Source organism: Tinamus guttatus, unplaced genomic scaffold (genome assembly GCF_059628265.1).
Source record: "Tinamus guttatus ecotype Peru unplaced genomic scaffold, ASM5962826v1 Tinamus_guttatus_pri_ptg000922l, whole genome shotgun sequence".
In the NCBI taxonomy this organism is placed as follows: Eukaryota; Metazoa; Chordata; class Aves; order Tinamiformes; family Tinamidae; genus Tinamus; species Tinamus guttatus.
In genome coordinates this window covers 175014-188941 of record NW_028289456.1, presented here as the reverse complement: position 1 = coordinate 188941, position 13928 = coordinate 175014, and the positions used below count along the sequence as shown (strand labels likewise).

The 13928-nt window shown below is 50.6% G+C and overlaps 1 protein-coding gene across 2 annotated transcripts in view; it reads left to right on the top strand.

Annotated features, from left to right (window-relative positions):
- Positions 1-13928, top strand: part of ARHGAP39 (Rho GTPase activating protein 39) — a 95997-nt gene that overhangs the window by 45076 nt on the left and 36993 nt on the right. For both annotated transcript variants that reach the window (XM_088538041.1, XM_088538042.1), the window contains exon 2: positions 13376-13810. In XM_088538041.1, coding sequence (XP_088394167.1) covers positions 13376-13810 — 435 coding nt within the window. The remainder of the gene's footprint in view (positions 1-13375; positions 13811-13928) is intronic.

The window sequence follows — 13928 nt, the reverse complement described above, 5'->3', positions numbered from 1 at the left end:
ATATATCTATGTGCCAGTTTTCATAGTCCATCAGGTGATTCCCAAAGAGTTAAATGTAAATAGGAAGACTGTGACTTGGAAATTATGGCAAAGAGCATGCATAAATTGTGGGGGAAGCTTTGTAAGCCGGTACAAACTGCTGGGAACAGGACAGCGGGCTCGAACCCGGAGCTCTGCCTGCCTTGGAATAGCTCCGGAGGCTGAAAACATCCGAGGATTCAGCAGTTTTGTCTCTTCTTGCAGCAATCATGCCAGTTCTCAGCCAGATCTTGATCATTCTAGGCTGGTGCCTTGCGTGGAGCGGTCCATATCCTTAATTCCTGCCAAGAAAAGAGAGCTGTTGCAGTGGGGGAGACCTGATATTAATGCCGTTTTTGGTCCATCCTCCTGGCAGTGAGATCAGGCTCTCCAAGGTCACCAGTTCCTCGATGCTACACGCTGTAGTGGGAGCTCGGATACAACCCAGCTCAAGCCCTGTGCTTTGCATCCAGCCGCTGCCACGGAGTAGCTTAAATCGCAGGAATCTGAGTGCGACTCGGCGCCAACACTGCTATCGGAGCAATTTATCTGGTTAATTTTAGTAAAATGTGCTATTAAGTAGATTAAAGTAATTAAACACGATTGGCACTAATGGCTTACATGGTAGCGTGCCCTGCCACAGGGCCCTTTTTATCTGTGGCCATTGCTGTAACAAATCTGGGCCCACCAAAGACGGTGACGATGATTGCAGAAGTGACGTGGTGACAGTTTTAGGCCTCTTGGGTCAAAAAAAAATGGGTTTTCCATTTGGGAAATATTTGCCTTTAATTCCGCAGCAGGTTGTGCTGTCATGAGCCCTGTCTCAATGCATTTCCCTGTGCGCTGCTGAATTCTCCTTTTGCAGCAATCTTGCAGAAAAGTCATCAGCGCCGCCAAAAGTGAAGTCAGAGCAGGTCTCGTGCCAGCAGGACAACCCGGTGGGAGCAGGAGCTGCCGCGGGAGGTGGGATGCTGGGGCGGATGTGCTTTTCTCTGCGCTCCACAGGTGCCTTGAATAGCACAAGCCTGAATGCAAAAGCTGGGAGGTTTGAGGCCTCTGGGTTCTTTTTGCTTTTGTTTTAGCACTGAATTAACCCAAACTCACATTTCTGCGCATGGCTGTGGCCCTTAGGGCTGTGGGGAGGAGGAGGATCGCAAGCCAAGTGCCAGTGAGATGTCATTTGGAAGCCAGTGTGTGGAGGTGACAAATGCCCGTGCACTTGCGGTAATTGTCCAGCCCACCTCCACCCTGGAGCAGGGACTCTAATGGCAGGTCTCTCCCTTCCTCCCTGATTGGGAATGATGTGAGTCCTCGGGAAGAAAAAAAATCTCTTAGAGCTGTCGAGAGCTGAATGTTTTATAGGCCCCATTGACGCAGGCGGCTCCGCTGAACAAGACGACTGCACGGCAATCCGCAAGTGGCTCTGCTCTCATCCAGGGCACGCAGATGGGTTTTGAGGGCATGGTCCTTACCAAACATCTACCTCTGCGTCCCTCGAGGAGACTGCACCACCTCGTCTCTCCACGCTGGACTGACATGCAAGTTTTAAGGCAGTGGGAACCCATGTGCGTTAGCTTCTGGTCTCTTGTCTTGCCTGGAGCTCCTCTTGGAGAGGAAAGTTTCATCGTTCCCTCCAAAGAGCTGGAGAACCTGGAGACTTCTTGCTGGGCAAGAGCAAGATTGCAGGTTTGCTCACCGTGCTTTGGAAGAAGGAAGGAGGGATATGGGGGAGAGGGTCCTCTTGTAGCTCTTCCTTCCCTCTATTAACTCAGCTGGGCTTATGATACCTTGTTGGTCGCCTGTGGAGGTAGTGTCTGTGGAAGGTCTTCTCCACTCTTTTTCCAGCACTCTCTGCTTTCTCTCAAGCTTCCTGGGCTGCATCACATGTTGTCCAACCTGGGTGCTTTCCAAGGCACTGTTGGTTTCTCACCATTTTCTCACTGTTGGAGTGGGCTGGGACAGCGTAACTACACGTGGACTGTGTTGGATAGCAGAAGCCTGCGCCGTACGGCTGGTTCTTGAAGAACCGAGCATGGAGAAGTGTCTTCAGTGCTTGGAATGGGGAAGCGGTGAGATCTTTGAGACCTCCTGGCTTCTTGCAGGGAGCATCAGGCCGGGCTCTGGAATATGGTGTCCTACAGCAGCAAAGCTTTACCCTTGCTCCAGCCAGCCCCACTGCAGCACGTGGCCGAACAGATGGTGCTGCAGCCTGCTAATTCGAGGAATCTCGTCCCAGGCATTGAATAATTGGTGTGGGGGAGAGCCCCTTCCTTGCTGAGGAGCAGATGGGTCTGCTGCATTTTCTTGGAGGGCAGCGTGCTAATGCGAGCTCTTAATGAGAGCTGGATTTTGTCATCCAAGAGTGGATCTAATTGCCACCTTCACCTACCTGGTAGAGGTAGAGGGAGATCAGAGCCAAGCACTTTTTGGGGACATGCAGTGAAAGGAGGAGAGGCAACAGATGCAAGATGAGGTACGGGAGATGCTCAGGTTAGTTGTGTATAAGGACAGAAAGAGGTTTTTCACTTGACAGAGGTCCAGAAAGTCAATTAGGGAGGTTGCAAGATCTCCATCCTTGGGCATGGATTGTAGGGCCGCTTGCTGCGTTCTTGTCCTCCTGCCTCTCTGCGTTGCTCACATTGGGATACAGTGGTCTCTTGTTGTGTATGGTGACCTCCTACTGTTGGGGATCTTTGGGAAGCCGCTTTAACGCAGCATCCGACATTAATAACAGGGAGCAGCCCTTACCCAGCCACGCAGGGTGAGTGTTGAGGGCTGTCCTCAACTTGTCTCCTTTGCCTGGTGAAGGGTGAGGACCAGGGAGCCTGAGGAATCTGACACTTCTGCAAACTCTCCCACACCACCGAGGCCTCCTTTCCTGCTGCGGCCTTTGATTTTGTTTGGGGTTTTGCTCTTTGTGCCATTCTCCCTTCAGTGAGTTTGTTCTGAGCACCAGCGAAGGAGGAGAATGTGTCATTTCACCATCACATCAAATTAAGGCGATTTGTGTGTAAAAATAGCTCTTCTCAGGTAAGATGTTGTTCGTTGATATCCCGTGTTTCTTTGTCCAGTGAAAACGTCCCAGCTGCAGTCCACAGACTGGCAAAAGAAAAAATCATTTTCGTTTCTAGTCTTCTATTTTTAAAGCTTCAAGGTTATTCAGGCCTGTCTTGCGACTGTGCAGTTTATCCTTAAGGTCAGCTGTTTTTCCCCTTGGAGAGATAAAGGCGAAGGCAGTTTTGCTCCCGGGCGTTGTTTGTGCACACTTTATAGAAATTGCCTTTGTCATCTCGCCCAGGAGCGCGCGGAGAGGCTCTGACGCCGGCTGTCCCGCTTTGCTCCGACGCTTTCTGCTTTTTTGGACGTCTACCTTTATATAACAGCATGGTAATTTAGCAGCTTGTGGTTGCCTTGACTCTTCCTGATGCCTCTCCTCTGCTCTGCTAGGCTTGATTGCTTGGTGTGCTTGGGCTAGAAACTGTTCTAGTTGGGAATGAAGTGTTTCCAAGAGCCTTTAAGGCTTTGGAAGAAGCCTTCCAAGGCTGCAGGGGCTTGGAGGTGAGCATCCAAGGTGGATCTGGCCATGCCTCCGAGACTGCCTTTGAGCAAGGTTGTGTTGTGGATGAAATCAGAGGTTCCCTGCCATGTGAGCTCAGTGTTTTGGACACCTGTTTTGAACCATTTGGGATAAAAGCTGATACCGGATGTATAGAAAACCCCAGAGCAGGATTGTTCCCATATGAAACTGTCTCAAAAGGCAGCGTGTGTCAGGACACCGAGTTTTGCTTTGCTGAGTGAGGTTTCAGTCTCAGGCTACCTTCTCGGGGCTTCAAAGCAATGAGAACTCCACGTTTTACAGCATTATCTCCTACTCCTATAAATATCACCACGACGCTGTCAGGAAGAGCAAGGTTGCTACTTCCTAACGTTTCCTTCCCATCAGAGTAGGACCAAGGGGTTATCTGATACTTAGGGAGGAGAGGGCTCTCCTAGTTGATATCTCTGCGTGGTAGAAAGGTCATCTCGTCTTACTGGCTCTAATTGCTTGAGTCATCGCAGTGATTTTCAGGCTTGAACCGCATCTCTGCTGCATGCGGCAGTTGAAGTTTCCATTCTCGTGAGCTGATGGAGATCCTCCAGGATGGTTCTTCCACCCTGGTATCCCAAGCCCAGCTGCAATGGGAAATCAGAAGGCCATCAGGAGCCTGCCAAGCAGCCTCCAAATGGGACAAATCACCTGCTCCACGGGTCTTGGTACCAGGATTGCGGAGGCTCATTCCATAAAGGAAGCCTCAGTCCTTTGGGATTAGGTCAGATGGGAATCGCAGCCGAACACAGGGTGGTTTTTCTCTTGAACAGTTGCAGGTTGCTGCTTGTTCGTGCTCTTGGCGAAGAGCTTGAGGTTCCAAGTGTTCAGCTCAGTCTTTTACACTCCCAATATTGCAAAGAGATTATTACTATTAATAACATGCTAATCATCTTTCCTTAGATGATTTTTGATTGGAAAAGCAAAATAAGATTTCTCCTTTTTAATTATTTTTTAAGAAGCATCAGAAATCCACCTTGGCAAGTCCCCACGCTCCACTAATCTTCAGGCAGTTTAATTTTTAGAAACTTCAGTACTGAAAATTTGGGTTTGTGAATACAACACTGACATTAAAGTTGTACTGATGTCGGAGGCTGATTGGGGGAGACACATATGGCGTGTTCTTGCTGTGCCAGCACAGATGAAGACGCCATCCAGAGTGATCCGTCTTCAAGGTGGAAACCATCTGTCGCGACGGCATCAGAGCACACGACTCCAAGCAGCCACTCACCTCCGCTGCAGGGGACAGAGCCAGCTCTGCTCCATGCTCTCTTGCGCTCTCCTGGGCCACTAACAGGGCCATCGAGAGCGCTTGGTGTTAGCCCGGGTTGCTGATCAGAAGAGGATCTGTTTTGGCTGGAAGCACGTGCATTCTTAGAGGTTTTAAACAAAAGATGCATGTTGGATCCTTCCTACCAAAGCTGTTGTCCCAGGCTGGTATCGCTTGAATATTCACTGAAGCTTTTGGGGCACAATCTTGGCTGCCTCTGGAGAACACATGGACCTGGTTGCTCTCCATGCTGACATTTCTGCCCCGTTGCAAGGGACAACACTGTCTCCACGTAGCACAAGCTTCTCGCCTTGCATGTTCTGTGTCCTACGGCCCTTCTCTTTCCCCTCCATCTGCTAGTGCTGCCTTCTCTTTGCCTCTCCATCTAATCCCATGGGACGTCCACGTGCCCTTCAGCTCTCTCTGCCCCCCAAGTCCCATGAAAGGCAGCAAACAACTTGGCAGATGACTCATCTGAGACGTGAGCTGAGCTCTCTGCTTCTCAGCACATTGATTGTTTGGGTCCTTTCGTGCTCAGCTCCTCTCTGCTGCCTTTGAACCCAACTTCTTCCAAGTTACTATCTTCATGAGCTTGACCTCTCTGATTTTGTTTAAATGGACCAACACACTGGGAAGTTATTAGCGGGCGTTTGGACAGATAGAGGAGCCCATAAGCCTCAGGCTAAAATGCTGAGCTGCTTTGAGGACCCTGAGGTCAGCCCTGCAAATCTGCTGCTTTCATGCAGATCCTTGATTCATCTCTGTCTATTTGTGTTATCTGCTTTCCAACAGCTTCCTAGAGTTTTTGGAGTTTAAAGGAGATAACGCATTGCTAAGGCGCAGGCTGTGAAGTTTGGATTGGGAGCGTCGGGACTTGCCAGAAGGCAGTGGAACGGGTGCTGATAAGAGGGAAGGAAATCGGATACGTCCTCTCCTTTCTCTGAAGTCGTCCTTTGAAGCTTTGGGTTTTTTTTTTTTCTTTTTGCGTGCGAGTTGGTGTCTTATCCTTGTGTCCTCCAGGCGAGAAGCAACGTTAATGATTCCAAAGTCATCGATGTAAAGGCTGCTTCAGGGCTGGTGTCTGCAGCAACAGGGTCCCGTCCTGCAAAATCTGGCCCAGGAAGGGACGTTGCTACTTGTCCCCGTTGGTGGCACCACTCCCAAGTTGCTCCTCTTGAAGCAGTTCATAAATCTCTTGGCTGCAGGAAGAAATCCAAGGTGCCACTAGAAAGGTGTTGGTGTTCGTGCTGAAGTGTGAGCTATGACGAGAAACAGTTTGGCCCCCAACCCTCGCCTGCAAGAGCAGAAATGGTCCAAGATGGGCTTTGTCAGCCAGGTATGACCAGGGGCTTCTTTTTTGGCCCATAAGTGTGTTGGCATCAGCACATTATGGGGATCTCTAAGCATGCGAGCGAGTTGGTGAGTCCCTCCCTTGATCCCAAAGGAGACCAGCTGCTTCTTGGTCTTCTCCTTAGCTCAACACTAATTAGAGCCTCTTTCCCTGATAACTTTGCTGCTTCTGGCACTCAGTGGCTCGGGGATCTCCTCACTTTGGAGGCCACATCTGGAGTATCCCATTTAATAGCAACCGATGGACTTGTCCTCATTGAACTTGTCTGCTTCTCTTTTGAACCTATTTATGGTTTTTTTTTTTTTTTTTTGGCTGTGGTGCTGAATAAATCCTGCAGTTTAATTATGTGCTACGGAAAGTAATTTTCTTTACGTTGTCCTTTAAACCTACTGCCTGATAACTACAGAGCCACCAAGAAAAGGTGTCCTGAGAAAATGAGGAGCTGTTTCCTATTCCCCGTCTTTGCTTTACTCCTGTTTGCTGCAGATGCAAGGAAAGTGGTGGGAATTGGGGGAAGCGATGCCCGGAGTTAGCCCAAATTAAGCATAATGGGAAACTCTACTTTCAGCAGGGTCTTTGCCAATCTAAAATAATCTTTGGCTCTACTTCATGCTCCTTTGGGACGTCTGCGTTCCAGACTGTCCTGGTCTCCCTCTCCTGAATCCTTCCCTGGCTCCAATACGTGTGTTTTTAAAGGAGATGTCTGCAGGGGTGCAAGTGAGAGACATGAGCTCTTTGCAGACGTGCAGAGCACCCTGTCTTTCCCTCCTGTTATCCCTCTCCAGTAATTCCTCACCCTCAGGATAGGGAAGGTGGCATCAAGGCTGCGTTTCTGGTATCCAGGCTGCCTCTGGGATGTAAATCCCAAGCTCCCAACCAGACACCAGCTATTGCTCTGTATTTCATCTATGAACTTTTCAAGCTTTTATTTTGCTGGCCTCTCTTTGGCATAGCCTGTTAATTCAGGCTGATTCCCGATAAAGAAGGACTCACGTGTGGGCGCCTCCATCGTAGCCGAATTTGGTCTTTCTACTATGGCCTTGTCTTTGGCTGCTGCTTTCTCCCCCATGTGCAACGCCCGCTCACGTGCCAACTCCTGATAGGGCTCCTTTATCGGAGCTTTAATTTTCTGCCTCCATTTTCGCTTAGTTTCTATGGGAACAGTGAAAAGGTAGAAATGGAAACGGCCTCGTGCTGCACGTTTCAGCTAGAGGGAAGGGTTTGGTTGGAGGGAGAGCAAGTTCGGGAGGCTGCAGGGCTGGTCAGAGTGAGCTGGGGCGGTGAGAGCAATCTGGGGGATAAAACAAGGCTTAATCCACCCTCAAAAGCATCGAGTGGCCTCGGGGGAGAGGCTCTGAGCAGAAATACTTGTGGGGCAGCCTGCTGCCTTTTTTTAGTTCCTTGTTGCTAAGCCTGAGATCTCCTGCGCTGAATCTTGGCCCAGATCTTAGTGCCTTTAAGTCCCAATGGAGCTGGGACATTCCAGCGTGTCTTTTTTGTTGTTGTTGTTATTTCTTTTCTTTTTTTCTTTTTTTTTTTCTGGTTTGGGAAATTTTGAGATGCCGTTTGGTTCTTCGGGAGCTGGAAAATGTCCATATTCCTCCTCCAGCCTCAGCTGGGAGCCACCGGAGGGACTGGTTACCACGGTGCAGGCAACAAGGTGCGTTTCAGGGATGCTTTAATGTGGCTGCCCATGTATCAGCTCTGCAGCATTAACAGCAAATTGGGAATAAGTGGCAAAACTTAAGTTTGTCCCTCACATTTTACAAGGTTTTGTCTCAGCACTTGATGAGGGAAAAGCAGCTTCCTTCATCCCAGCCATTCACAAAGAGGTGAAACCTTCTGCAGGAACTCGACAGTTCCCATAGTGATTGCAATATATTAATATTTAAAAGTGGTGTTTCAGGTTCTCCAGATATCTCTGCCGCCTGTCAGGAAGCAAAGGAGCTGGCAAGGGCCGTGGTTAACCCACGGCAGGCCAGCAGGCAGGCTCAATCCCATGCAAAAAGGCTCCTCGTAGGTGCCATTGGGAGCAAGGGGCTCGGAGCTTGCTCAGGACACGTCGCCTGGGAATCACCAGACAACTAAAATATCCCACAGTTTTCCATGCAAATGCCGCAACTGTTGCCAGGCTATGGGTAGGAAGGGAGATGCTGCCAGGATGTGGCAGAGGGTTTCGCCCAGGGCTTTCTGTGCCCCTCTACCTCTCCTGGACCGTTCCAGGTCCCAGCCCAAGAGCTGCTGCCCCTGGTTCAGGTGAGACGGCTCAAGGCATCCTGCACAGGCGACCAACACGGTGTCCTTGCTGTGACGTGCTCCTTGTGGCAACCAGCAGTCCGGAGCTCTCTAGCAAAGAGGCTGCAGTTGAATTGAACGCTGGTTTCACTGAGGATCATGTATTTGGGCTTGTCCTGGTCTCTCACCTGGTGTGGGTCACCATGGCTTGAGCTGCCCTGCTAGCGATGGAGTAGGACATATATGTGTATATATATATATATATTTAATTTCTGAGCAGAGTAGGTGGTTGTTGTGCAATTCCATAGACCTATTTATAGGCTTGTGTCCTGCAGCCCTGTCTTGCAGTGTGCTCTGCTCCTCCAGTGCATCTAGGGGTGGAGACCCAAAGTTACCTTTCCTCCCAAAACGTCATTTTGCTCTGTTTCCTACCAGCAGTGCGAGCTCTAGGTACCGAGTTAGACTTAGGAGCCTGGGAGCAAGAGTTTCATCCTGGCTTTCACATCTTCCATAGACCCCGATGACTCTATCAGCAGATCCAGATGTATCTTCTAGGACTTCCCAATATACCTCCTGGCCCTCTTTAGAAGCAAGAAGTTCTGTCCAGGTGTGCAGAAGACCAAATCCAACTGCAGCAGATGCTCTGAGGAGCCGAGTTATGAGGGAATGTAGCAGGAAAATATTGTGTTAATTTAGGGACTCGGCTGCATGCTCAGCGTAGCTCAAATCTGATTCTGAAAAAATGAAAAGCATCCAGCCTTCCAGTCTAATGACTACAAAATGTCTGGGGATCCTTTGAGTAGAATAAGCTCTGACGCCTGTACAGGAGACCTCCTTAATGTTATTCCCTGAAGCTCCTAATCTAATCTAAAAGATTTTGGTATGTAAGTGGTAGGGAAGAGAGGGATCAAATACTGGCTGTATTTGTACCTCTTCTTTATATATATGTATATATGTATTTATTTCTTTTTATCTGCAAAATAGCATTTGTCCCTCAAACTGTTACTATCCTGGGTTTCAACACGGTTGACTTTGGTCGTGGTGGTGACTGGCAGCGCAATGGGATGATGGACAAGGGATGTTGGAGATGTGCTGGAACAGGTAAATACCCTCTTGGGGAAGTGGTGTGGACCCTCAGAGGAGACTCCCCTGACTAGGGCTTGATTCTTGTGTACCAACGTGGTTCTTGAGGCCAGTGCTGGAAGACTGTAGGGAGATGACTGGAAGACGTCCCCAGCTGCAAGCCCACCATGAGAAGACTTAGTTAAGCTTCTTAGTTAAGGTTAGGCTTTTATTTTTTTTTAATGCACAAGAATATGGCTTTCATCAGGGAACGCTATGAGCACTCAGTAAACAGTCGTGGACCCGGCTGTTTGCAAAAAGTTTGGAGTTTTACTGCTTGCATCTCCTGGAAAATTCACTTCGTTTTGGAAAGCCGCCTTGGAGGTGCAAAGCTGTAATGATCCAGTACGTGTTCACAGGTGCCGTGGAGCATCGTGGCCACCCTCACAGCACGGCTGTGGGTGACGCATAAGGAAATAGCACGTGCTGTGCTAAGCTCAAAATGCTCCTTGGGAATCCGTGATGTTGGTGGAAGAGCATGCGAGCCTCATGCACAAGAGCCAGCCTGATCCTCCGGCTGCTCCTGGCCTTCATCCACAACTCCCTCAAGCTCCATCAATCCCCAGAAACTTGCAGCTCTTAAAGCTCGGGAGAGGAAGAGGAGGACAGCACGTGAACGCTGCCATGCATCCCTGCTGGGCAATAGCTGTTTTGGGAGAAAACAGAGATTTCTGCTCTGTTCCACATGTTGGTGGCCACAGGGGTTGCAGTGAGGAGGTAGAGAGGCAGTGACGGAGCTCCAGGGCCACCTTGGGAAGTGAAAACCGGGGACATCCAAGCAAACAGGTTGTATCCTGGCCCCAGCCTTTGCTCATCTCAAACGCTCCCCATTTGCAGGTTGCTAAGACTTGGGCAAACTTATTAGCATGAAAAAAGAACATGGAAAAGCAACAAAAAGCCTGTTTTTCAGCCCAGTTTGGGGCTTCTTGGCATTGTCTCTTGAGCCCTTTGGTTGCATGGTGTCACGATGAAGTCCCTTCAACACCTGAGCAAGGGGAGCATGCATCCCAGCCTCCCCAGTTCACTTCTCTGCATGTCTGTGCACAAGTTTGTGCAGAGGGGACACGAGCAAGTTTTGCACCTTTTCAAGAGTTGCAGATCTGGGACTTAGACCCACTTAAAGGCAGCTCCTACCGCTTGGAAATGACTGGGATTTGAGGGAGCTCCATCCACCCCGAAGCTTTTTTGCCAGCTCCAGCCATGCCAGCAGTAAAACTCGCTGCCTTTGGTAGCCTGCACTGGTTTTATTTTAAGCTCAGTGCATCTGTCAGGCCGGTTAGTGAAGAACTGTTGCACCTTTCAGCTTAATGATGTATTTTTGCAAAGATGCTCCTTGGCACCGAAATTACTAGCGCAGAAGCAAGGCCCGGCTCCCAAACGCTTGGCTATTCCGCCAGCTATTGCTCTACCCAACGTTAATACAGTTTTATTGCTGATGCTCAGCAATTCTGCGTCTCCACCTTTCCTGTGTTCATTAGCTTGTGCTTTCTAAGGATGGACACCTAGGAAGCAGGTTTTTTTCCGTTGGCTGAAACCATTTCTTTTTTTTTTTAATAAAGTGCTCCCATAAAATATAACCTAATAACCCGAATTGCTGTGCTCAGGATCAGTGTTTGAGAAGGAATCAACATAGCGTCAGGGTTGGGTTGACCACGTTGGCCGCCTCGTCCTGCTGCTGGTGGAGTTGGAGGGACATTGCTGACAGTTTAACTTCGGCTGAACCTTTGGAAAATGCCCTTGGAAGGGGAATCTGCTCAGAAAATGGGCCCTTTGGAAGGGGGGGAAGACCCCCACAAGCGTCTTTGCCCTGAATTTTCACACTCGGGCTCTTGCTGTGGACCATTGCCTTCCCAAGGAGACCCGTGTACTTGGGATCGATGGAGACTCCTGACCCCGTCACGCTCTCCCAGGAAAGATGCTTGCCTTGCTGTTTTTTCCCCCGGTAACCGTCGCTATCGATACATTTCAAGACGTTTTAAGCGTGAAATGCTTGGATATTTAAGCTTGCAGTAATGGGGTCGGCTCGTCGCGTAATTGCACCGGTGTCTTGAGGGATACAGGAAACAATCTTCCTGAAACGCAGCCCAGGTGAGGCAGCAAGCAGCAAAACCCACCCTGTCTCCTTGCTCTCCTGAATGAATCTCCAGCATGAATCCTGGCTGATGCTCCTGATGGTCCTGTATCCCACTCCAAATGGATCCAGATGTCTCCCTGGGAGGCTGCCTTTGCCCATCTCAAAGTCCTGATATCCCAGCGGAGCATCTCCTGGGTGATGAAGCATGGAGTGTTCCCAGCACTGTGGGGACGTTTTGGATGTCCAGCTCACCAGGACACAGGGATGGAGCCCCTGGGTGAGAGCTGCGGGCACAGGGGGAACCAGAGAGACTCCCCATCGCTGCGGATGTGTCAGCCCGAGGAAGCTTCTTGGGATGCAGGTGCTTGGATTCGGATCTCTGCTGCTTTCAGAGGCTCCTCACTGCTCTCCCTGCCCCAGGCCCAGCTTCCCAGCGCAAAGGAAGGTGGCCCTGGGCTCTCCATCTGTTGTTTCACCAAGGTGCGAGGTATTGAGCTGGCCGAGTTGATTAATAGCCCCAGTAAATTAAAAGACTGGGGAGAAAGGAGAGCAGTTAAAGCTCAAATCTTTCTTCTCCCAGGGCAGGGAAAATAGCAATGCCGAGAGGGAGGGAGAACCCGGGTACTTCCCGGCGTTATTAGCCTGATAACTCACAACGAAGACCAAGAAGAAATCAAAGGAGATGTGGCTTGGAAAAGGGGTGGCTGTTATCTCTGGGACCCGTTGGGCAGGACACATGGATGATTCCTAGCCCTCCTTTGGCACAGGCGGTGCAGGATCTTCCTGGCAGGTAGATGTGATGCTTTGCTGCTGCCTTCATCCTGGGAGGGTTATTTTATACCAGTGGGGTCAAAGATAAGTGTTAGAGCTGAAAGCTGAACTCTGATGTCAGTCCAGGGCTGAAATCGTTTAAATGAAAAATGGCTGTATGGGTTTTCTGACTAATGCATCAGTTTAAATGGCACGTAGTTGGATAAGCTCCACTTAGGCAACATACCGAAGGGTGGATGTTTTTGCCTGTGTCTATTTTTGCAGCTTTCCTAAAAGCTTTTTGGCTTGTAAATGCAGCTGTGTGTCCCTGGTGTGGTTCTGCCCATGCTCCCATGGGAAAACTGGAGATCTGGAGTAAACGGTGCAGGGCTGCGGGGTTGGCTCAGTGCAGAGCGTGGATTAGAGTGGGCAACACCTGCCTCGCTTGGGGTAATCCGAAACGTGGGTTAGTGCCCGGTGTCTGCAGCCCCGTTGCCATTGGGATTTACCCAAATCCTCTTTGGCAGCTCCAAGATCAGCAGCCGGCAACTTGTCCCCTCTTGCCTGCTCTGTGTGACCGTGTCGGTGCCTCCGGCTGGTTTCTTGCCTCCCCACTTTTCTTCCCCACTGATAGTAAGAAGCAACGTGGTGCTGAGCAAGCTGCACATGGGTCTGTGCCGTGGAGGGCTCGACCGTGGGATGTGGTGGGTTTGTGGGCAATGGCTGGTGCCACCTGAAGCTGGGGAAGGATCTTTCTTGCGCTGGCAAATCCACCAACCTTTCCTGCAAGCTGAAAATCAGGGGCTGGTTTGTAGAGCTTTGCAAAGACGTGAGAGGGGGTGTGGGGCTCACTGCGTGTGCAGGAGAGCATCGTGTTGTCCCCCGCAAGCCCCCAGCCTCTCCATCCTACCGGGTGACGCACGTGCTCCCTGCAAGCATCTCAGTCTCCCTCTGCTTGTTCCCCTGCAGGCTGGAATGGGTGGAAATCATCGAGCCTCGCACGCGGGAGCGCATGTACGCCAACCTCATCACGGGCGAGTGCGTGTGGGACCCGCCGGCCGGCGTGCGCATCAAGCGCACCAACGAGAACCAGTGGTGGGAGCTCTTCGACCCCAACACGTCCCGCTTCTACTACTACAATGCCACCACGCAGCGCACGGTGTGGCACCGGCCACAGAACTGCGACATCATCCCGCTGGCCAAGCTGCAGACGCTGAAGCAGAACACGGAGTCGCCGAGAGCCTCCACGGAGAACAGCCCCGGCCGGAGCAGCAACGTCAGCAGGGAGGGCAGCACCAGCTCCTCCTTGGAGCAGGAGCTGGAGGGCAGCGAGAAGGTGCAGGAGCAGCCACGGTCGAGCCGGCAGTCAACTCAATACGCGGTGGTGAAGGAAGAAACAGAAAGGTGAGAGCGGTGCTGGGTCCGAGTTACAAATAGGGTCTCTCCATGAGGGTGGAGAAAGCAGTCACTGACGGGAGGAAGAGGTGTAAGCACCTTTGAAAGGTGTTTCTTCTTGCTAAGT